This window comes from Balaenoptera acutorostrata, chromosome 9, assembly GCF_949987535.1.
Source record: "Balaenoptera acutorostrata chromosome 9, mBalAcu1.1, whole genome shotgun sequence".
Lineage (NCBI taxonomy): Eukaryota > Metazoa > Chordata > Mammalia > Artiodactyla > Balaenopteridae > Balaenoptera > Balaenoptera acutorostrata.
In genome coordinates this window covers 10,071,369-10,095,098 of record NC_080072.1, presented here as the reverse complement: position 1 = coordinate 10,095,098, position 23,730 = coordinate 10,071,369, and the positions used below count along the sequence as shown (strand labels likewise).

The following is a 23,730-nucleotide window of genomic DNA, read 5'->3' as shown; positions in this document are numbered from 1 at the left end:
ATTAAGGGGGCTGGAGGAGGTTAAGCAAGGAAGGCTTCCTGGAGGGGAGATGTTTTGCACAGTGTTTTGGAGAAGGGGGGAGGCCGTGCCATGGCAGAGCAAATGCGGGAGGACGTGCAAGCACATTCACAGGGCTCCTGTTTATTGAAAGAGAAAGAGAGGGGCGTGCTTCCAGGGTGGGTCACAGTGACTCCTGTATATTGAGCTTCTGTTCTGCATTAGGCCCTGCACTGAGCCCCTTCCGCCATCAGTCTGTTTACATTTATTTTTTATTTATTTTATTTATGGCTGTGTTGGGTCTTCGTTTCTCTGCGAGGGCTTTCTCTAGTTGTGGCAAGTGGGGGCCACTCTTCATCGCGCTGCGCAGGCCTCTCACTATCGCGGCCTCTCTTGTTGCGGAGCACAGGCTCCAGACGCGCAGGCTCAGTAAACTGTGGCTCACGGGCCCAGTTGCTCCGCGGCATGTGGGATCTTCCCAGACCAGGGCTCGAACCCGTGTCCCCTGCATTGGCAGGCAGATTCTCAACCACTGCGCCACCAGGGAAGCCCCATCAGTCTGTTTAATCCTTTTGCCAACCCTGGTGCGGTTGTGAGCCCCATTCTACAGATGAGGGGTCCAAGTCCCAGAGAGGGCAGGTCACTTGCCCCAGGTTAGGCTGGTGGGGAGTGGAACTGGCACTCCATCCCCAGCCCAGGGCAGCAGGGTCAGGAGCCCTCAGCCAGGGGAGTGTGCTGCCCAGGCCCCCACCCCACCCTCGCACGCCTCTGTGTCCCAGCTCCCCTGGGCCCTCCACGTCAGCTAGGCACTGCAGCCAGAGCCACACCCGTGCCTGGGCTGGCCCCCTCCCAGCCCCAGATGCCAGGTTTTGGAGCCAAGGCCCCAGAGCCTGTTGTTCTTCCGGGCGCAGCTGGCCACTGCCACCAAGTACCATTTTGCTCATTCCAAGCACATGCCCCCACCTGGCCTGGTTTTTGGGCTCCTGGGGCCCTGGGGAAAAAACTCTCCCCTCCCCAACTCTGGGTAATTGCCTTTGGGGCCCAGGGCAGCCAGCGCCTTTGCAGTTGGGGGTTGTCGGTGGCTGTCATCTGAATTAGGAAGCTTTCCAGTGGTGCCAGGCCCTGAGCGGTAGTGAGAGTCCTCAAGCTCACAGGTCCCCACCTGTTGTGGTTTGTCCAGCTCTTGAGCGGGCTTGGGAGGGCAGCCCAGGCCACAGCTGGGCTGCTGTGACCACCTCTCAGGCTCTTCCCCGCTCGCCCTCCCTCTGCTCTGAAACCAACAGACAGTTTTTCTAACAGGGACGTTTTCAAGCCTGCTGACCCTTCATCCGCTTCCAGGTTTGGGGCTGTGCACAAGCCCTACTGCGTCACACCAACGGGTTATTTTAGTTTCTGGGAGTCAGGGAGCTGTTTAAGTCCTTTGCTCTTTCTCCTTCCAGTGAAATCTGGTGGGGTTTGGGGTGGGTTCTTCCCACCACTACTTCCTAGGAGCCTGACCTTGGATCTTTGCAGAAGGAGTGTCTGCCCTCCCTTCGCTTTAGTGAGCCCCAGGGCGGGGGCGTGCTGGGTCCATGAACTTTCTGTCCAGACTTTTTTAAAAATTTATTTATTTTATTTATTTATTTTTGGCTGCGTTGGGTCTTCGTTGCTGCGTGCGGGCTTTCTCTAGTTGTGGCAAGCGGGGGCTACTCTTCGTTGTGGTGCACAGGCTTCTCACTGCGGTGGCTTCTCTTGTTGCGGAGCACGGGCTCTAGGTGCGCAGGCTTCAGTAGTTGTGGTACGCGGGCTCAGTAGTTGTGGCTCTTGGGCTCTAGAGCGCAGGCTCAGTAGTTGTGGCGCACGGGCTTAGTTGCTCCCCAGCATGCTTCCCGGACCAGGGTTTGAACCTGTGTCCCATGCATTGGCAGGCAGATTCTTAACCACTGTGCCACCAGAGAAGCCCACTTTCTGTGCAGATTGAGTGTGTCTCTCCCTGTCTTGGTCTATGTAGCCTGATGCTTTAGGCCAAATGTGTCATTGGCGCCATCTGCCCCCTGGTGGGCATAAAGGGTACTGCAGTAGAGTATACAGCACTCAACATCTGCTAGAGGGAAGGGAGGAAGTTCTCTTCGAATGTTTAAAAGCCAGTTTGGTTAAAGGGTTAAAGAACGTGATGCTCTGGGAACTCAGCTTGGCCAGCATGCTGTCCCTTCATCAAGTCCCCAGTAGGGGGGACGTTGGCTTAGGATGTGAGGCTGCCCAAGTCCCTTAGGGCTGGCAGGTCCCAGAAATAGCAAATCCCTTGCACCGTTTCCTAACCCCCTCCTGTAGCCCTGGAAGGCTCTGTGGCTTTCCCTGTCCTTGTGGCCCATGGCCGGTGGAACCAGGGTTGGGAGCAGGAAGCGGCCCTTAGCTGCAAAGAGGAGCCGAGAGGCAGGGGAGGAGGACCCCGTCTGTCACTCCTGATGGATGCTAAGTGCCTTGCAGGCATCCAGGGCCACCCGTGTCTGCCCCTCCTGACCACCCAGCACCAGGCTCTGAAGGAGCTGATGGGAGGGCACATGTCACAAAAGCAAGCCAGCCCCTCTTGCTCAGTCTGGAAATTTACATTTTTAATATTGGATCTGTTATCTTTATGCTCAAAACACACCGACTTCTGGGCACCCAGCATTGGAAGGGTCTCTGTGGATAATCGGTCAATTGCTCTCCCTTTGGGTGCAGACTCCTGGGTACCCTGACTCCCCATCAGAGCAGCCAGACCCATTGGGGCTGGGGTTGAGGGTGGAACAGACAGGGGCCAGCCATGCAGATGAAGGGCAGGGGCCCTCTCCCCTCTAATGTAACAGATCCAAGGAATTGAAGAATGCAGAGCCTCATTCAGCCCCTTAAACTTCCCCAAGTACAGACAATGTGAGAAATCCTTTCTGAGAGGGGAAACAGGTCTCTCCGGCAGGTCTACTCCAGGCCAGGAAACAAGTCGGCAGAGAGGCCAGCACCCTGCCGCCATCTCCCAGGGCTCTTGATTTGAGCTTTTGGAGTGGGCCGCAGGGCAGCCCCTAGTTCGGGCTGCCAGCTCTGAAGCCCCCAGAGTGTGCTGTTGTCAGTCTGCCAGACGCTGGGAGCGTAGGCCCTGGCCTCAGCCAACAGCACACCATCTTAGGCCAGCAGGAGCCCCCCAGGGAGAGCCCTGCTGGCTGATAGGCAGGTCATTGGCCACCCAGCCTTAGCCGGACCCAGGCCTATTCTCCCCTAGACCCTCCTACTGGGGAGCCCTTTGCTGGGGTCCTGGGAACAGGCTGTCCTGTTTCTGTAATGTCTGGGCCCAGCTCTTTCGGTCGGGCCCTCTGACCTCACACATACCAACTCTCCCCCACTGCAGGCACCGCTTAGAAGAGGGTCAGGCCACCAGCTGGTCGCGCCGGCTCAAAGTGTTCCTCTGCTGTACTCGGACGAAGGACTCCCAGTCAGTAAGTACTGGGAAGTCGCCGTCCTGGGGCTCACATCCTGCTGTCGGCGACTCAGGAGCCTTCGCTCCTCAGCTCTGCCGGATGGGGCAGGGCTGGGCTTTGAGCAGGAGCGAGGTGACAGCCTCCTCCTAAGAGGACCTGTTATTATTCACTGAAGGACTCCCTCCAGCATGTGAAACAGCCAACCCCTTGCTTTGTCAAGGAGACAGAAAAATGTGAAGACCTTTTATCCAACCCCTTGGAACTCAAGAGCTTAGTTTAGGAGAAAAGATACTCAAATATCAGGGCAACCTGAAGACAGAGAAAAGCAGCATCTCAGCAGCTGCAGGTCCCTCTGGAAGATCCGTCGGAGCCGCGCGGTCAGTGCGGCCCTCAATGTGCAGTGTTAGCCCTACGCACCCGCCAGGGCGCTGCGGGTCAGTGGTGGGTGGCCCCCAGGTTGGGGAGGGGAGGCAGGGCCCTGGGGGGGGGCCCTCGGCGGAGCCCCCCCCAGTGCTGGCAGGGCCCTTAGGGGTCATCTAGTCCCACCCCTCGTTTTGCAGATCAGGCAGCTGAGGCCCAGAGAGGTGGAGTGACTTGCTCAGCATTCCACAGCTAGTTAGTGGCAGAGCTAGTGAGGTCAGGAGACCACTCCTCCCCAAGCCAGACAGCGAGTGCCCTCCATGGAAGCCACTGGAAGCCTTGAGTGGCTCCTACCCGCTAGCAGCCCCTGGTGAGCGGTGGAGTGAGTAATCAAGTGTAAGAAAGTCCCTCCCACCCCCAGAGGTTCCCTGGTGGGTGGGAAGCACCCCCCCGCCCGGGGCTCTTGGGGGAGTCTGAGGGGTCTCAGCCCAGGGCGTGCAGAGGACACACCCACCCCTCCTGGCAGACAGCTTCAGGGCTGGCGTTGGAGCCTGGGGAAAACACAGAACGTCTTTTCTCAGAAAGGCCAGGGGTCCCCAAAACTTAGGTCCCATCAATCACTGACGGCCTGGGGGGTCAGGTCAGGTCAGGTCCAGCCCAGAGAACGTTTTGATCAACTCATGCTGTGTTGCTTAAAAATTTGAATTGGTTGCCAACATTTAAAAATCGGGGGAGTTTAGGTAAAGTTCAGTATTTCTCGATTTGCCCAAGGTGGGCCTCTCAAAGCAGTAGCAGGCTCTGTTTGGCCCCATCAGGCTTTTGAGTTTGTAGCCCTTGATTTTTCCTCTCTTACATGTGCCAGACACTCAAGGGTGAAACCCAGCGAGAGAAAACCAGTTACCATGAGTTTCTTCCCACCACAGCCTCTCCTGACCAGTTAGGGAAGAGGTTCCAGACTTCAGCTTGTCGTGAGGCAGGGAAGACTGCACACTGCTAGCAGGGCTGCGTCTGTCTGCCTTGCCTCCCGCCCCCAGGCCCCAAGCACGGCTGTCCTGAGAACAGAGCTGGCAGGACAGCCAGGGGGGCCAGTGGCCCCAGGTCACATGCCCCTTCTCCAGGCACATGGTGGGGGTCCCTGAGCCTACAACTCTGGACAGGTTGGGGAGGGGGCCTGAGACCCAGGGCTCCATGCAGCCCTTAGCAGGGCAGGCAAGGTCACAGCTGGTGGGAGGCGGGAAGAAACTCCGTGAGGGGAAAGCAGCCAGGAGCTTAGTTTTGGCTCCTCTGCTAGAGAGAAAGGCCGAAGGAGAAACAGGCCAGGACCAGGCCTTGATTCCTAGTCCTGGGGAAAGAACAGGAAATGGCTCCCGGGGGCATCTGTGCAGGGTAGACGGTGCCCGGTGAGTGCCGAAGGAGAAGGGTCAGCGGTGTCTGGGACAGCTTCTGCCGGGTCTATAGGGGCCCGGAGCCCAGGACAGGGCCCTCAGGGTCACGGCTGCAGAGAGCCGCATGTGGGGGGCTGGGGGGAACTTGCACAGGGGACCCTGAGCAGACACCCAGCCCCGGGCATTCACTCCCCGTATCTCGTCCTCTCTCCTGCTCCCCTGCCACCGCCTCCTGCCTCCCTGGACCTCGTAGGACGCCTACTCGGAAATCGCCTACCTCTTTGCCGAGTTTTTCCGAGACCTGGACATCGTGCCCTCCGACATCATCGCTGGCCTGGTGTTGCTCCGGCAGCGGCAGCGGGCCAAGCGCAACGCCGTGCTGGACGAGGTGAGCACGCGGCCATCCTCAGGCCGCCTCCCCGCACCACCCTCCTCCCGGGCCCTCCCTGCCGCCCCTGCTGCCCCCCGGGTTCTGCCCACCCTCTTGGCCCAGGAGGCCACCCTTTGACGTTCACTCCCCTCCCTTCCCCAGCTCACCCTTCACCACTCGTGGCTCTTGCTTGAGCGACTTCCCTCTGCGGGGCCGCAAGGCTGCCTCCAGGGCCCCAGGGGACGTCTAACCACAGGGGCCCAATGAAGCATCCAGCTCCGCGCTGCAGCCTCTGCGCTTGCCTCTCCACCCCACCCCAGCCAACACACCAGTCCTAGTTGGGGTCTCCCAGCATCCCATGCAAAATACGTTTTCTCCCGGCCTGGGCTGGCAACATCCCCGGGGATTGATGCCTTGGGTGGAAGGGGAGCAACTGGAGACATGAGGAGACCTCAGATTTTGGAAAACTGGCCAGGTCACGGAAGAGCTAGAAAGCACATGCTCCTTTGGGCTCTCAGGCCCTGGGGAGGCAGGCAGGGTGCAGAGCTGGGGGCCTGGACCCCTTTCGCAGCCATGCAGCTGGGCCCGGGGCAGTCACCCTAACACGCCTGTCTTCCAGGCCAACAATGACATCCTGGCTTTCCTGTCTGGGATGCCGGTGACCAGAAACACCAAGTACCTCGACCTCAAGAACTCGGTGAGTCAGAGCCACCCCGCCTCCACCCCGTGCCGGCTCCCTCTCTCCCTCTGCCGGGGCGACCCGAGCAGACCACCTGCCCGCTGCCCTTGCAGCGTCGACCCCACCTGCTCAGCCCTCCAGGCGGTCCCCCTTCCTCCTGAGTCCGCCCCCGCCAGCGGCCCCACCCCCACCCCTGCGTCACGCTGGTTCTACAGAAAAGACCCCTGAATCGGCCTCACGGTGCTCAGATTGCTTGGTCCTGGCCTCCTGAGATGATAAAGGGCTTCAGGAGGGTGAGCTGTCACCATTATTGCCATGGTTGTTACTGTTACAAAAGGCAGCAGGACACAGCACTTTGGTCTCCAAGCTTTTCTGAGTAGCAGAACCTCTTAAGCGCCTTTAGGAGAAATCCGGTGTGTGTGTCCCAGTAAAGGAGCTCCTCACCCAGGGCTGAAACTGCAGCCGAAGAGCCGGCCCTGCCCCAGAAGCAAACCGATTTAGTGTAGCGGGGTGGGGGTGGGGGGCTGTGACCTTGAGCAAGTCCCTGATCCCTCTGAGTCTGTTCCTGCAGCAGCATCAACGGCGCTGGGCCTGCCTTTCACCCAGAGCCCCGGTGGGGAGGGGATGAGCCATCCTGAGCCCCGTTCCCTGCACGGCGCCGGTATACAGTGGTGCCAGTCGGGACAGTGTGAGAAGGATGACAGTGTTCATCCTTCACATCTGAATCCCCTGGAAAAGCCTGTTCTCCGTTTGCCCCCGCTCCCCAAAATGGGCATTTGTATCCCTTCTTAAAATAGCCTGTCCATAGCATGTGCCCAGAGCGGCCGTCCCAGCCTCCCAGGGCTGCCCTGGCTCGCTCTCACCATGCCCTCTCTCGCCTGTGGGGGGCAGGGGAGGGGCAGCTGAGCCTCCAGGTGCCAGCGCCCCGCCCTCCGGCTTGAGCCGAAGAGGATAGCTACCTTCTCCAGTGCTTTCCTGGAGAGCAGACAGGGCAGCCAGCGGACAGTTCTACCCCTCGGGGCCCTGATGAAGGTGCTGTTTATTTCACTTCACAAGATGACTAATCACCCTCTTCACCTTTTACAAGGTGACTAATTCCCTCTAAGTGCAGGAGTCCCCAGTGCCTGGGGCACCCGGGACACTGGAAGCCGCTTTGCTGGGATACCTGGGCCTCCTGCCTTCCTGCAGCCGTCAGGCTGATAACAGCCACCGGCCTCAGACACCAGCTTTCAAACCGGCGCCTTTCTCAGAGATCCCAATCTGCCCAGACGCCCTGACGGTGGGCCACTGGTCTGGTCCCCAGCATGTCCATGTCTCCAGGGCCGGCCCTGCTGCTCTGTGGCCTGGGCAACCCCCTCCGGAGGGTGCGGGCCTCTCAGGGTTAAATTACCCTTCTCGGGGGGCCTGATCGCCGAGGTGGGCGACTGTCGCTGTAACCTCCCCCTCTCGTCCCTTCTCGGGAAAACGGGCAAAGAAATCGATCCAGTGCTCTGAGTGTTTTTCTGTCCCCAAATCATTACTTTCTGAGATTGGAGCAATGGGACAGGTCTTAGGAGGATTCGTGCCCTGGTTGCATGGAGATAATTAGGGAAATGCAATTATCTGGAGGAGCAGGTCCTCCAAGGCGGGGGTGGGGGTGGTCTGCAGCCTGTTGGGAGGGCAGCTCCTGCCTCCATCCTCCATCGAGGGGAGCCCATGGGCCCTGAGGCTACAGGCAGGAAGGGCAGGAGGTGACCGCCCTCTGCCTCTTCTCTTCCAGCAAGAGATGCTCCGCTACAAGGAGGTCTGCTACTACATGCTCTTTGCCCTGGCTGCCTACGGATGGCCCATGTACCTGATGCGGAAGCCGGCCTGTGGCCTCTGCCAGCTGGCCCGGTCCTGCTCGTGAGTATACCGGCCCGTCCCCTTAGCTAGTGGCATGTGCAGAGGGGCTGTGGTCACGATGCTGGGCCTGCCCGTGGGGGGCTCTCCCTAAACGGACTGTACCTGCTACCCTGCCCCCTGCGGCCCGCGTTGCTTCTCTTCTGCACCATCTCTGGGCCTCAACCTTTCTAGTTCGGCGTTATCCCTGGATGGGGAAGAGCGTGGGCTTTGGAATCACACGGTGTCAGGTTTGAATCCACGCTTTGTCACTGGCAGCCTTGGGCAAGTCGGTCTACCTCTGCAAGCCTCAGTTTCCTTATCCGTAAAATGGGGATGGTGATACATACCTCCTGGAGTTGTTTTGAGAGGACAAAATGAGACGTTGCCCAGCATCTGGCTGTGCAGCTTACCCCCGTCCCATCTCTCTCCCTGCCCCCTCAACTACCCCCCTCTGCCCGCATCTTCCTTCTCCCGGCTCCCTTCCTCTGCTCTGCCTTTCTGGAAGAAAGGCCTTTCCCAGTTGAGGCCCAATCCATAGAAGCCTCTGGAAGGGCAGCAAGAAGGCCCTTTGTGAAAGGCTCCAGCCCTCTTCACAAGGAGTTGGCAAGGCCTCAGCCGGGTGCCGCCCTTAGCCCACTGCCGGGGGCCGGGGTGGACTCTGCTTTCCTAAGTGGGCCAGAGGAGGGCTCGGCTCCACGAGGGCCCCTCCCCTTCTTTGGTGTCTCCATGCTCTGCCCAGGCCGGGCAGAAGGAGGACAGCGCCCTGGGCTCCCTGTTCCGGAAAGGCTGGCATGCTGGGCGGGCAGCTTCTGTTCTATGACACTACCGCCCTTGGGGCCCAAGTAGCCACTCCCTCCTCCAGCATCCTTTTCCCAGAAAGCTGGGGGGCCTCTCAGGCTTGTTCTCACCATCCCCCAGCGACTGACACAGCTGACCAGGGCATCCCCACGCCCCTCCCCATCTTTGCCAGCCCGCACACTGCTTCTCCCCGCCAGCATCCTTGGGAGCCCCTGCAGCGGCTGAGAGCCTTCTCCAAGTGAGCACTGGCCCAGGAGTCCTGAGACCTGGGCTCCAACAGCCCTGCTCCGTTAACTCAACGGGCAGAGTGGGGACGTCATTTGTACAGGCAGGGTCCGTCCTGCCCACCTGTGGGGTATTTCAGAAGCCGGGGAGTCACTGGCAGCCTGGGCACTTGAGGGGCTCTGCAGACAGGAGCGAGGCTTCTTGATGCTGCAGGGAGAGGAAGCAGAAGGACCTCAGGCCCCGTGAGGGCTCTGTGAGAGCCCGGTGCCTTGCGGGGCGGAGAAGAGGCAGGCCTGAAGTCCCGGCCTACGGCCAAGGGTGTCGGAATGGAGGCCAGAGGGCTGGGCTCCCTTTTCTGAGTCCCAGCCTGTCCACAGCAGCCCAGAGTCCCAGCACTGGCTGGAGAAAGGAGGGCAGCCCACCAGCCTCAGGCCCAGGCCCTTCACCTGGAGTGGTCCTCCCGTCCCACACAGAGCATGGCAGGCCACGCCTGCCTATGGCCCCGCCACCCTGGGGACACCCCACTCGGCTCCAGCCCTGCCCTGGACGTGTGGTCAGTCTCCTGTGGGCAGGAGAGGCCCTGCCATGGGCCAAGCGGGTCCTCAGGCTCCCAGGACCTTGGAGCCCCTCAGCGCCCCAGCCTCCTCCAGGCGGGAGTGCTGGCCTCGGAGGTGCCGCGGGCCCCTCCCTTCCAGGCTGCCGGCCCCGCTGCTCTCATCGGTTCCCCTGGCCCTCAGGTCACCGACTCAGGGGCAGCCTTCTCCCTGGAGAGAGGGAGAACCACCATTTGTTGGGTGCCTGTTGTATGCCAGGTGCTTCCTGCACCACCATTTATTGGGTGCCTGTTGTATGCCAGCTGCTTCCTGCCTCTCGGGCCTTTGATCTCACCCCAGCCTTGTGAAGTAGCTGTCAGCACCTGCCCACCAGGCCCTCGCGGTCAGGAAGGGCCACCAGAGCAAGGATTCAAGCCCAGGTCTCTGTCTCCGAAGACTACGTACACTTTGGCAGCCACGTGCTCGGTGCTGGAGGGCGGGGCTGAGGTTGGAGAGGGGCCACAGCTGCCTGGAAACAGGAGCCTGGCCCACAGACCCAGACCTGTCCCCACTTGGCCCAGCAGTGGCGGGGGAGGGGTGGGGGGTCTCCCAGAGTAAATGGAGGTGGTTGCCCACCCCAGGCCTGGTTGCTTCCGAGACTTGGCTCGACCCTGGGTTTTCTCAGTGAGGCCCCTTCCCATTGGGAGGTACGTATCAGTCCTTCAGGTGCTGCCCGAGTGAAGACAAACCTCTCTGCATCACCAAGATCTAGGATTCTTAGTATCAATAAAATCTCAGCAGTCAAGCCAAGAAAGCAGGCAGACACAGGTCACATGCTCTCGGGGCTGCAGGGACCCATCTGCTGGGTGCTGGCTCCCTCTGGTGGCCCGAGGAGCAGCTGCACTCGAGCTGGGTGCCCAGCTCAGCCGCTCACCCGTTCATTTTGGGGAATCCTGCTATGTGCCTGGCGCTGTTTTTGGTGCTGGGGACATAACTGTGAACCAAGCAGAGCAAACCTTTCCCTGTGGAGCCCACCGCCTGGTGGCAAGGCACAGACAAGGAAATGCAGCCCATTGGAGCACATCAGTGTTCTGGAGAAAAATTAGGTTGGCTGTGTTGTCAGGCTTGGCAGGGGCTAGCTATGTCAGATGAGGTGGCCCAGGTGGCGGACCTCCCAGAGCATAACATTTGAGCAGAGGCCTGAAGGAGTGAGGGATCCGGCCACACACAAACCACGAGAAGAATGTTCCAGGGAGAGGGAACCACGGTGCAAAGAGGCTGAGGCAGGAATATGGTCAATGCATCCGAGGGGAGTCGGAGGCAACAGGCCAGAGGACCAGGGCCAGATGGGGCAGGGCCCTCGGCCCTTGCAAGGACTCTGGCTTTTATACTGGACAGGAAGGGCAGCATCGGAGGGTTTTGAGTGCAGTGATGTGGCTTGACGTATATCTTAAAGGGTCGCTCTGGCAGCCACGTTGAGAACGTAAGGGGCGAGTATAAATGAGGGAGACCAGTCAGGAGGCCCCTGTGACACTCCAAGGCAGGGATAAGGTGGCTTGGAGCAGGGTAGGGGGTGGCGGCGAGGGCAAGCGTTCGGAGTCCAGATCTGAATTTGAAGGCAGAGCTAGCGGATGTGCTGACGGACTTGATGTGGGATGTGAGGTGGGGTGAGGACCTGATGGCGATGACGCTGAGCCCTGAGGGGTGGGTGTGGGGACTGCCGGAGCACAGGGGGCGGGGCCTCGGGGACTGGGGCCTGGAAAGGTTGCAATCCTGTGGGACATCTGGGAGGAGGTGTTGCACAGGCAGTTGAATGTGAGCAGGTCTCTGGGGCTTATTGGCGCATAGGTGGTATTTAAAGCCCAAGACTGGATGAGGCCCCAGGAGCGAGTGTCGCTAGAGAGAAGAGGAGCTCCAGGGCTGACCTCTGGGTCCTCAGTGAGAGGACGAGTACGAGGAGGCTGCCCCTGAGGGAGAAGCAGCCCAGGAGAGAGGGTGCCTCCAGCCGAATGGGGAGAGCGTTTCAAGGGGGAGGGCGAGTCCCACTGGGTCTTGTGCTGCCGAGAGGCCGAGTAAGATGAGGGCTGGGCCCGGGCCGGGCCGGTGGAGCTTTGCAGGGGAGGCTTTGGAGAGGGGGTAGGGCTGCAAGAACCAGTTCCAGAGAGGATGGGGGAGACCACTGCTCCGTCGGGGTCCCTGGCCCTGAGCCCTCTGCCACCCGCCCAGGTGCTGCTTGTGTCCCGCACGGCCCCGGTTTGCCCCTGGAGTTACCATCGAGGAAGACAACTGCTGCGGCTGCAACGCCATCGCCATCCGGCGCCACTTCCTGGACGAGAACATGACCGCGGTGGACATCGTCTACACCTCCTGCCATGATGCGGTGAGGGTCTGGGGCGGGCTGGCCAGGCAGCATCCCCCCGGCCTCGGTCCTCCACAGGCCACAGGAGGCAGGCAGGCCTGCGGTCTGGGGTGTGTACGCTGTCCCCCTCAGCAGCAGGAGCCCTTGGCTTGGCTGGCATGGCTGACCGAAGCCTCCAGGCCTCCCCTCGCTGGGCAGACCAGAGATGGGTCTCCTCCTTCTCCCCACATCCTGGCCTGCATCCGCTCTGGGGCTAGGAAGTGGACCCCAACCCCGCACCTGGCACTGGGGCTTCCTGGCCCCAGCCTTTGGGGGAAGGAATTGAGAGGGAAGAAGCAGGAGGCACTGGGGAGGGGGCAGCCCCTCAGGACTGAGCAGGCAGGACGGCAGCACTCAAGGGCGCCCGGGTCAGCGGAATTAGGAAGGCCGGGTAGGCCGTGTGCTGGGTTGGGAGGGACCTACTGTGACCCTTGCAGGCGACAGGGGCCCAGTGGCCAGTGGAGCCAGATTCCCGGGCCCTGAAGGAGACCGGCTTCAGTCACTTCCCCAGATCTGGCTCCACCCTGGGGGCCGTTCAGGCTCATGAGCCGCCCTTCTCCTAGGTCTATGAAACCCCCTTCTACGTGGCAGTGGACCACGACAAGAAGAAAGTGGTGATCAGTATCCGGGGAACCCTGTCCCCCAAGGTACGCTGCCCCCTCACAGCCCCCGCGGGTGCCCGCCTCCTTTTTCCTGTACGCTGCCCAGTGACCCAGCCCACCCCGTGGACCCCCTCACAGCCCCCGAGGGTGCCCGCCTCCTTCTTCCTGTTCTCCGTCCCGCTCCTCACCGTCCTCTCTCCCCACAAGGATGCCCTGACAGACCTGACCGGTGACGCCGAGCGCCTCCCTGTGGAGGGGCACCATGGCACCTGGCTGGGACACAAGGTACCCCTCCTCGTGGGCTCCCCCGGCGGCCCCTGGCCTTCTCCTCTCTGCTGCCAGCACGCAGGCCTGTCCTATTGGGGTGGGGGTTCCTCCGGGGTCGCTGGGCTCACCAAGAGAGACTGGTCAGAGAGGTGCGGATTCGTCTGGAAAGTCCACTGCCCCCCACTTGCCAGGAACCCCACAGCCCTGCCCGGCACAGATCCTGTCCCACAAGAGCTCAAGGAGGCAACTGGGAAGATATCTCACGGGTTCCTATTAGGCACACCATCCCTCTGAGCCTCAGTTTTCTCATCTGTGAAATGGAAATGATGTGATAAAGTGTCCACCAGCCCCCCCCCCACAGCCAGCTTGTCATGAGGACCAAAGGGGGAAATGGGAGGGACAGGGTTAGTGGGCTTCACATCCCTGTGGTTTTGCTGGCCCCTGACAGGCCTCCCTCCCTCCCTGTGACACCCACCTCTGCTCCTCCTCACCCAGGGAATGGTCCTCTCGGCTGAGTACATCAAAAAGAAGCTGGAGCAGGAGATGGTCCTGTCCCAGGCCTTCGGGCGAGACCTGGTGAGGCGTTTTCCATGCCATGAGCCCTTGCCACACCCAGCTCGCCCTCCCCCAGGGCAACAGACTGGGGACAGGACAGGTGAATGACGGAGCCTCCCCTGCAGGCCAGGCTCCTACACTCTCCTTCCATCCCTGGCTCCCAGCCCCCTCCTCACTTGCTCAGTCCCTCCCACCCCCTCTGGCCCTTTCTTCTTTTGTACCAGCTCCTCTTGAACACCCCTGCTCAGCCCCACGCAGTTGTGAGCACCTGCTCGGTGCCAGGCACTGGAGGCTAAAGATGGCTCAGTTCTGGGGCTTCCAAAATGTTGGGCAGAATGAACATAGAAAATAATTGCAGAACAGATAGAAGGGGTGCTGCTCTGGTTGAGGGCGATCTGGGCCCTGCCCACTGCCCACTCCTCCCTGTGCAGGCAGGCAGCTCCTGAGGTGCTCCCAACTGCCCTTCCCAAAGCCAAGCAGTCCCTGGCCTCAGGAGACCCCAGTCTAGTGGTTGGGGCACAGGGATGGGAGCAGGTGACCAAATGATTATAATAGAGTGTAATCCTTATATTTAAAGGTCTATCCTAGGTGCAGATGCAGTATCTAGGAGGGAGCAGGCCTCTCCTGGAAAATCAGGAAGGGCTTCTCCAAGGAGGTAACCTCTGAGCAAGGTTTTGAAGGATGAATAGGAGTTTGTTATATAGTCTCCCCAAGAAGTTGCTCTGTGGGGGTCTAGCTTGGCTCTTCCTCTGCCCCAGCAGCCACACAGCACAGACATGATCCCAGGACTCTGGGAAGCCCCCTCTGCCTCCCTGGTGTCAGCTTGGCAGGCAGCGGGGCAGGACTCTCAGGGCTTCTCTCGGTCCCCAGGGCCGCGGAACCAAACACTACGGCCTGATAGTGGTGGGCCACTCCCTGGGCGCAGGCACTGCTGCCATCCTCTCCTTCCTCCTGCGCCCCCAGTACCCGACCCTCAAGTGCTTTGCCTACTCCCCCCCAGGGGGCCTGCTGAGGTGAGCAGTCTGGGGCCTCAGACTTGGCTGGGGGCGATGGGTGGACAGTGCTGGGAGCTGGCTCCATCAGGAGGCTGGATTGGGCAGTCTGGGTTCCGATCATAAGGGAACCTGGGAATGGCCTGGAGAGTGGAGTTGGGGGTTCTGTCAAAAGCCAGGTGGACCCTGGGATCTAGCCCCTGCAAAGCCTTGCTGACGGGATAGGCGGGCAGGGAGCAGGCAGCCCCGCTCCCCAGAGGGTCTTGGAGTGCTGGAGCAGAGCCCCCTCGGGAACACCACGCCCCTCCCCTGCCTTAGCACCCCCTCGGCTTCCCTTGCAGCGAGGACGCCATGGAGTATTCCAAGGAGTTTGTGACAGCTGTGGTCCTGGGCAAAGACCTTGTCCCCAGGCAAGTCGCTCCCTCTCTCCACCTGCCTGGCCTGGGCTGTTCTCCCACCTTGGGGCCTCACCCAGGTGCCCCGTCTCTCTTACTCAAATTCCCACCTCCTCGAGGGACCCCAGAATCCCCCCGACTCAGGTGTCCAGGGTGAGAGGGCAAGGTGGGCCCACCCTGCCTGGCCTCCCCTTCCTGGCTGGGCCCTGCCGAGCTGCAGGCTCTTCACCCACCCTGTGACCCTGATGGCCTGGTCTTCTTGTTCCCGGGAGGCCTGCTGCCCCTCACCCCTCCCATCTTCCCGTCCCGGCCCAGCTCAGGCTGACGCCCCGACTTGCTTCCTTCTCCAGGATCGGCCTCTCCCAGCTGGAAGGCTTCCGCAGACAGCTGCTGGATGTCCTGCAGCGAAGCACCAAGCCCAAGGTGAGCTCACTCCCCTCCCTGCCGCCGGGGCACCCTGGGCTCTGGGCTCCCCGTTTGTCTTCTGCCCCACCTGTCCCTCGGCCCCCCGCCACGTGAGGCCAGGCTGGGGTATGGTGGATGTCTTGGGGACCTCAGGCCATCAGGCCCCCAGCATCTCCGAGCTCACCCCATCCGCCCCCTACCTGTCCTTGTGCAGATGGGGAAACGGAGGCCCAGGGTGGGCAAGGGACTTGCTTTTGCTCACACAGCAAGTCGTAACGCAGTCAGGACTGGAACCGAGGGCTCCTGAGTCCTGACTCCTGTGGCACAGAGCTGCCTGCAGTCAGGACAAAGCAGTCCCGAGGTCAGTGCTCCGAGCGTGACAGGACGGCCTCCTCCAAAGCCCACTGCGCTCCCCAGGCTCAGGGAGGCTGGAGGTCGCCTGGGGAGGGGGCAGTTTGTTCTGGTTTTCCCTGCGGCTGAGAGGAGAGGACCAGCCCTCCCTAACCCCTCCTCAGGCCTGCAGAGGACACTGGGGGCTCTTCCTGTAGCATGGCCTTCAGCGTTCCAGGCTGGGGGTGGGCATGCTGCAGCCAGGCGCCCTGAGGCGGGCAGGGGGTGGCCGGCCAGACCCAGCAGGGCCTCTGTGCCCCCAGGCCCACCCTCACCCCATTCACCCTCTCAGCCCAGTTGGGACAGTTCCCAGCCTTGGTGCCCGTGACCGTCTGGCAGGCAGGGCACCAGGTGCCGGGGTGAGCAGGCAACGAAGGCTTAGGAGGAGCCTAAGGACATGGAACTGCCCCTCTCAGACCCAGTCCCGGGTGCTTGTCAGGCCCAGGAGGCAGGTGGCGGGGCGCCGACCCCGATGTGGCCGGGCCTGGTGGGTGCAGCTGGACTGAGCTTCGGGGTCTGTTCTGCCTCTGACTTATGAGACGACCTAGAGCAAGTCCCCTCCCTTCGCTGGGCCTGTTTCCCCTCCGCTAGATAAGGGGTTGACTGGTGTTACAGCCCTGAAATTCAGCCATTCCATGTCATCTGTCCTTGGCACCTTTTTGGCCATCGTGGCCGCTGGACACCTCAGCCCCCGCCTCTTCACTGGGCGCTGCCCTTCCCTCTGCCCCATGGCCATCCCAGCTCCCCACCATCACCTATGAGCTCTCCTGAGCACCCCCTGCCCACCCGGGCAGCGCCCCTCAGCTCCATCCCCCTCTTCTCCCTGTCCCCACAGTGGCGAATCATTGTAGGGGCCACAAAATGCATCCCCAAGTCGGAGCTGCCCGAGGAGGTGGAGGTGACCACCCTGGCCAGCACGCGGCTCTGGACCCACCCCAGTGACCTGACCATCGCCCTGTCAGCCAGCACCCCTCTCTACCCGCCCGGCCGCATCATCCACGTGGTCCACAACCACCCAGCGGAACAGTGCTGGTAGGTGCTGCCCGCGCCCCGGTCAGCTGGGAGGTGGCGGCAGCCAGGGCACGGGAGTGGAGGATGGGGCCAGTCTTCATTCTGTCACCCTCGGGGCGTAGGTGCCGAGGCTGGTGACGGTGGCCCAGGGCGCCCACAGCAGGGTTGCCCCAGCCTTGGGCCCTGGAAGTGCAACGACAGGCCGATCCAGAGCAGGACTCCAGGCTCCTCTCTTGACGGTCCCGGTCTTCGTCCCCAGTGTCACCCTTCCCTGGTGTCCCCCAGGACAGCTGTCCCCACTCGCATCCATTTAAAAGCGGACGCCCTGGAGGGTCACCCTAAAGCCCTGGCCAAGCTCACGCCTCAGCTGTCACTTGGCATCGCGGCTGGGATGAGTTGGCAGACAGCTGGTGGGGGCAGGAGAGAGAACAGGAGAGGGCGGGTACGGCGACCTCTCCCACCTCACCCCCCGACCCCTTCCAGCTCTCTCAGAGGGTTGGGCTGCCTCCTCGACAAATGGCTTGTGAGCCGGGACCCTCCCTGGGGTGGAGCAGGTATGGCCCAGGCCACAAGCAGGTGAAAGGCTATGTAGGGATTGGGGCTGAGGCTCAAGGTCAGGCTTTCTGGCTCCATTTGGCATAAATGTTCCTGGCTGGGGAGGGGGTGGTGGCGAGGGCTGAGGTGAGGCAGAAGCAAGGAGCCCGGGGACACAGCCCTGCTGGTCCAGCCGGGCAGGGCGTCTCCAAAGCCACCCCACCCCCACCAAGCCAGGGCAGAGAGCAGGGCCAGGGGCCTGGGGGCCAAGGCCAGGCTGCCCCCCGCCCGCCCGCTTCCCTCTGGCCCCTGTGCCCCTCAGCTGCTGCGAGCAAGAGGAGCCCACGTACTTCGCCATCTGGGGCGACAACAAGGCCTTCAACGAGGTGATCATCTCGCCGGCCATGCTGCACGAGCACCTCCCCTACGTGGTCATGGAGGGGCTCAACAAGGTGAGCCCCACGGCGCCTGGCCGGCCGGGTCTCCGTCCCCATGTTACACACAAGGGTGCGACGCTCAGAGAAGTGTCTGCTCCCTGGACACTCAGTGGGTCGGGGAGCCCACTTGTGTCCTGGGCTCCACACCCTCCTCTGTCCACACCACCGTGTGGTCCCGTGGTGGGTAGGTGCTAGGAGACGCCCAGGAACCTGTCCCTGAGGCAGGCTGAGCTCAGACCCTGAAGGCCGCCTGGCACTTGGCGGACGCATGGCCAAGCAGGGGCAGCCTTGGCCATTGCCCGGCCATGGAAGGGCCGACCACAGGGTAGGAAAAGTCCAACCTGTCCCATCTGTGGGGCGGGCGAGGCACGATCATGGGGCCCGGCCCCGACCTTCCCGGAGGAGCCGGGCCCTGTTGGGGGAGGAGAGCAGGCCTGGCTGACCCCATGAAGCTCTGCTGGGCCTGAGAGGCCTGGCCTGCCGCCCTGCCTCCACACATGATTGTCACCCCTCCGCCACCACCAGCTTCCCCGTCCTGTCCCCAGGTGCTGGAGAACTACAACAAGGGCAAGACGGCCCTGCTCTCTGCTGCGAAGGTCATGGTGAGCCCCACGGAGGTGGACCTGACTCCCGAGCTCATCTTCCAGCAGCAGCCGCTGCCCACGGGACCACCCGTGCCCGCCGGCCTGGCCCTGGAGCTGCCCGCCGCAGACCACCGAAACAGCAGTGTCAGGTGAGCGCCGTCGCCCCGCAGCCCCGCCCCAGAGGGTGTGTGCAGCGGCCACGCGCGTGCTTTCAGCGCGCAAATGTTTGTGCACGTGTGCATTCTGTGTACGCACCGGGCCCTCGTATGTTCACGCCGCTCTGTACACGTGCTCGGGGTCTCTCCTGCTCTGCCCCCACTGTCCACCAGCCTGCCACCACTGAAGCCCATGTGGGCTAGTAGGCATCTAGGAATGCACAGACCCCTGACCACAAACACACAGATTCACTCATAGCTGTTTAGACCCAAACAGATGGACACCCGTGCACTTACACGCACACACGTATTAAAGCTTACACGTGTATATACATGTGTTCACAAATAGTAGCTCTAAGTGCACAGAGCCCCATACAGACAGACTCACGTATAGGACACACACCAAGACGGAGGCCAAGACGCTTGTACACAAGGACACGCTTGCGCGGGCAGCCATGTGTGTAAATGATGGATGCACCTGTACCCAGACCCAGCCTCTCAGACACACGGGCCGACTGACATACAGACGCCTAATACGCATGCTGCACGCAGAAACACAGGCGTGTACACGCTTCCAGACGCAAACACACCCCACATTCACACGCACTCTTTTGGGGGTTGGGCTCTGAGGCCGTGGCTCCTGGGGTGGGTGGGGATCCTCCTGCCTGTCTGGGACCCTTCCCGCCCAGGTCCTGGGTCCAGGTTACAGATCCGGCCTAGAGGCTGCTGAAGAGGGTGGCGGCGGCTTCCTGGCCCTTGGTGGGGACACCTGGGCTTCTCTCCCTACCTTACAAGCATTTCCCATAGCGGCTGCACGACCAGATGGGGGAGCCAGCGTCCCTTCGCAGCTGCAGTGACTCCTGCGTCCCCCACCCCGGCCCTTCACTCACTCCCTGCAGGCCGGTGTGCGGAGACAAGGGGCTCCAGGGCCCCATCCAGCAGAGGGCTACACCCCATGGGAGAGGTGGGAGAAACCCCAGGGTGAGGAAGGAAGTGATAGGAGCTCAGGCAGGGGCACAGAGGGGTGCTGGCCCGGAGGGTGGGGTCGGACCCAGCGGGGGCGGCTCTGGGCCATGCTCTCTCCCTCCCTGCCTTCCCTCCTTTCCTCTCTACCCTTCCACCTCTGCCTCCAGTGACCTGGGGCAGCGAGTCTCTCTGGGCCTCAGTCTCCAGGTGGGTACAGCGACGTCGGTGCAGTGATGGGCACCAGTGCAGACCCCCGGCGCCCTCTCCCCAGCTCAGCCCTGCATCAACTCTCTTGTCTTCTATCTTGGGGTCTCGTGAGCTGGTTTTTTAAAATGAGGGTTCCCTGTCCCCAGACTGTTCAACCACTTTCCCCTCCTCCTCCTCCCCAAGTTCCCTCCCGCCGGGGAGCTAGGGGTGGGCTGCCGCCCCTCTGAGTCTCACCCCTCCCTGCCCCCTCAGGAGCAAGTCCCAGTCTGAGATGAGCCTGGAGGGCTTCTCGGAGGGGCAGCTGCTGTCCCCTGTGGCCGCGGCAGCCCGCCAGGACCCAGTGGAGCTGCTGCTGCTGTCCACCCAGGAGCGGCTGGCGGCCGAGCTGCAGGCGCGGCGGGCGCCGCTGGCCACCATGGAGAGCCTCTCGGACACGGAGTCGCTGTACAGCTTCGACTCGCGCCGCTCCTCCGGCTTCCGCAGCATCCGCGGTTCACCCAGCCTCCACGCCGTGCTGGAGCGCGACGAGGGCCACCTCTTCTACATTGACCCCGCCATCCCCGAGGAGAACCCGTCCCTGAGCTCGCGCACCGAGCTGCTGGCGGCCGACAGCCTGTCCAAGCACTCGCAGGACACGCAGCCCCTGGAGGCCACCCTGGGCAGCGGGGGCATCACCCCCGAGCGGCCCCCCAGCGCAGCCGCCCACGACGAGCTGGAAGAAGGGGGTGGCGGCGGGGCAGCCCCCCGCAGCGGAGAGCTGGCGCTGCACGACGGGCGCCTGGGGGACTCGCCCAGCCCTCAGGTGCTGGAGTTCGCCGAGTTCATCGACAGCCTCTTCAACCTGGACAGCAAGAGCAGCTCCTTCCAGGACCTCTACTGCATGGTGGTGCCTGAGAGCCCCACCAGCGACTACGCCGAGGGCCCAAAGTCCCCCAGCCAGCAAGAGATCCTGCTCCGCGCCCAGTTCGAGCCCAACCTGGTGCCCAAGCCCCCAAGGCTCTTCGCTGGCTCGGCCGACCCTTCCTCGGGCATCTCGCTGTCGCCCTCCTTCCCACTCAGCTCCTCGGGCGAGCTCATGGACCTGACACCCACGGGCCTCAGCAGCCAGGAGTGCCTGGCAGTGGACAAGATCCGGACTTCCACCCCCACCGGCCATGGGGCCAGCCCCGCCAAGCAGGATGACCTGGTCATCTCGGCACGCTAGCACGCCAGGAGTTGCTGCCAGCTGAGGCCCGGGCCAGAGCGGGTGGCTCCTCAGGCTCCTGGTGGCTGCCCCCCCCCAGGCCGGGCAGCTTTGAGGAGAGGCCCCCACGGGGCCAGTGTAGCCTCAGGCATTGGGCATTGCTGCTGAGCTGGGGGTCCGCATCCCTACCTCAGCTTTGGAACCCCCAGAGCCAAGGCAGCTGGGATCTGGGCCCCCCGGATAGGGAATGACAGGGGGGGGGGCGTGGAGCAGGGAGAAGCCTGGGGCAGCCTGCCGGGTGGACAGGGCAACACTCCGCCCTCTCAGCCTGAGTGCCCCCCACGGGGGCATCCTGGCACCTCCTATTCCGGGACAGGCCATGAGTATGCTGACGCCCCATCACTGCCCTCTGGCTGCTCTCCCAGGGTGGACATGGAGAGCGGCCCCCTCCCCACATATTCTCATCTGTGGTCCAGGCTGGCATCTGCCCTGGCCACCCCCAGATCTGGTGCCTGCTGGCCAGCCCCCTGGGGTGACCCCCCCCCCCCCCACGAAGGTGGCCCGCAGTGCTGTGTATGTTTACAGAAGCTGCTGGGCTGGGCTCAGGATGTGTCCTGGGCTTGCAAGCCCCCTGACCCCCGCTGCAATCACGTGTTTAGTAGCCCCCTTCTGGGCAGGCAGGTGCCAGCCTCCTCAGGGCCCAAGGCAGCCATGGGGCCTGGAGGGGCCTACAGGAGGGTGGGGTCAGGACCGCCCCTTCTCTGCTTGATATCCCTCATGCTGATCCCTCTGTCGATGGGTCCTGGGTACCCAGGCCTGCCCCATTACTTCCTGGCCTGCCTTCTACCCCCGGGGATCCTGGCCACTCAAAGGGTGGAGGGCACAGGTGTGACCACCCCTGCCTGCAGAGTCAGTGCCCTGGAAGGAAGGAGGGCCCCACCAAACCCCCTTTTAATCACCTCCCCCCAGGCCTGGGCACCCCAGGCCCTGGGCTCTGCAACCAAACACGCCTCCACTCTGCACAGCTGCCCCTCCCCGCTGGCCTGGGCTCTCTCCTGGGAGCGGGCCTCTCTTCCCTCCCACCCCCAATGTCCTGTTGGCCCTAAGTGGAGCCAAGCATGGGGTATTGTGGGACCCGGCTAGAGACCCAGGAGGGCCAGGGGCCCTGGGGCCATCCCAGTTTAGCCTGAGGCCTCCACAGGCCCCACTTGGGAGGGTTCCTTCCCTGCTGGGTTGGAGAAGCAGCGGGGAAGTGGAGCCCCTGCCTGTCCCCAGAGGCAGAGCGGCGAGGGGGCGCATGCCGGCACAGGGCGTGTGTGCGCATGTGCATGAGTGTGTGCCGAGGAAGGGGCTGCTGGGGCGCCCTCCCCGCCCTGCCCGCCCTGCCTGCCTGCTGCCCCCCCCAGCCTGCCAAGAAAACAGGCAGCAAACATGATGGGCACCATGCGGGGGGGGGCCGCGGGACGAGCTCGGCTTCGGACACGGCCCGTCCCCCTCATCTCGCCGGCTGCTCTGACCCCTGGTTTGGAAAACTGGTGTGTGCCGAGGCGTTGACCGCCCCGCTTGTGCCTTCATTTCCTTGGAGGCAAGGTCCCCTGACTCTGGGCCTGCCCATGGCCTCCCTGGGTTGGCTAGGCTCCCTTGACCGAGACCCCCGTCTCATGATCACTGGTACCTGGGACCCCTGCCCACCCTGACGCATGGGGACAGAGACCTGGGAGCTGGGCCCCCCTCACCCTCTGCGACTCCCAAACCTCATCAGCCCCATCAGGCTTCTGCCCCTGCTGGGCCCACCCCCTTTCCCGCACAGAAGCAAGATGGAATCAGTGGCTCTTACAGTTTAAAGAAAAACAAAAAAAAAAGACAAATAAATCAGAGTAAAGTTCCAACAAGCACCCCAGCCCGTAGCAGGGAGACTTGGGGTCTGGCCTTTTAGTTCCTCCTCCACCAGGGTGGGCCTGGGATCTCTGAGGGGGCGTGGTGCCCACCCATGCCCAGGACTGAGCCATCAGGGACAGACCCCCCCACCCCCAAGGCTGCAGCCGCACAGGGTTACAGGCTTGGGGCTGGGGCAGGCTCGGACTCAGCCCTGGACGCTCCAGGGTCAGCCCACATCTCACCCGCCCCCTCCCCCACTCTCCCCTGCAGGATGGGCCTGCTGTGTGTCTCTCCCTTCCTCTGCACACCACACTGGGGGGGTCTGAGCCACCCCCCTCAGCCCGGCTCAGCTCAGACCGACCCCCATTCTGTCCCCCAGACCTGCAGCACAAGGTTTCCTGGCCGTACGCTGGCCTGTCCTCCCAGGGGCCTGGGCGACCTCCATATGCAATCGGTAGTGAGCAGCTGGGCCCCGCAGACACTCATGCACTGTACGTGCCATTCTCCCATGACTTTTTTTGTACTTAATGTATGAAAGATCCAAACTAATATTGCTGTAAAAAGGAGAGACAAATTAATATAGCTTATTCTATAAATATATCTGTATATAAAGTTTTCTGTATATTGTATAGAGCTGTGTATAAACTGGATGTAGAAGCACACTGGCCGCCTTGAGTGACCTCTCTTCCCCGCAGGTGGGGTGGAGGCTGGGTCTGAGTGGCAGAGTGGTGGGAGGGGCCTCTGAGGTTGGCTGTCACCGCTGTCGATGCCCTGGTCCAGGACCACACTTTGAGTCACAGCGAGAGACTGGAAGACCCTCAGAGCCCCATTTGAATGGGGGCAGCTCCTTGTTGAGCCCTACCTTCGTGGGGTACATGCCAGGGGCTCCGTCTGACCTCATTAGGGCCTTGAAAGATGGGGCTTCTTAGCCCCTTCTCCCTGAGGGGTCTGGGGCTCCGAGAGGGTAAGTAAACTGCCCAAGACCACAGAGGTAGTGATGGGGTACCAGGCAGGTCTGACAGTGCCCGCCCCTTCCCCCCAATGCTGAGAGCCAGGGTGGGGTGAGGGCACTAAAACTCCCTGGCTGGGTAGCACTGGAATGCAGGGTCCACTGGAAGTCTTTGCTGAGGGCT

General features: G+C 62.2%; 1 protein-coding gene across 6 annotated transcripts in view; it reads left to right on the top strand.

Moving 5' to 3' along the window:
* The window catches only part of DAGLA (diacylglycerol lipase alpha), a 62,780-nt gene extending 39,521 nt beyond the window's left edge, over nucleotides 1-23,259 (top strand). For all 6 annotated transcript variants that reach the window (XM_057553161.1, XM_057553159.1, XM_057553162.1 and 3 more), the window contains 15 exons: nucleotides 3,356-3,443; nucleotides 5,424-5,558; nucleotides 6,160-6,237; nucleotides 7,979-8,103; nucleotides 11,865-12,018; nucleotides 12,600-12,683; nucleotides 12,846-12,923; nucleotides 13,401-13,481; nucleotides 14,331-14,473; nucleotides 14,794-14,862; nucleotides 15,198-15,270; nucleotides 16,478-16,674; nucleotides 17,510-17,639; nucleotides 18,170-18,357; nucleotides 19,789-23,259. In XM_057553161.1, the coding sequence (XP_057409144.1) occupies nucleotides 3,356-3,443; nucleotides 5,424-5,558; nucleotides 6,160-6,237; nucleotides 7,979-8,103; nucleotides 11,865-12,018; nucleotides 12,600-12,683; nucleotides 12,846-12,923; nucleotides 13,401-13,481; nucleotides 14,331-14,473; nucleotides 14,794-14,862; nucleotides 15,198-15,270; nucleotides 16,478-16,674; nucleotides 17,510-17,639; nucleotides 18,170-18,357; nucleotides 19,789-20,740 (2,575 nt within the window). In that variant the 3' untranslated portion in view covers nucleotides 20,741-23,259. The remainder of the gene's footprint in view (nucleotides 1-3,355; nucleotides 3,444-5,423; nucleotides 5,559-6,159; nucleotides 6,238-7,978; nucleotides 8,104-11,864; nucleotides 12,019-12,599; nucleotides 12,684-12,845; nucleotides 12,924-13,400; nucleotides 13,482-14,330; nucleotides 14,474-14,793; nucleotides 14,863-15,197; nucleotides 15,271-16,477; nucleotides 16,675-17,509; nucleotides 17,640-18,169; nucleotides 18,358-19,788) is intronic.
* The last annotated feature ends 471 nt before the right edge of the window (nucleotides 23,260-23,730 follow it).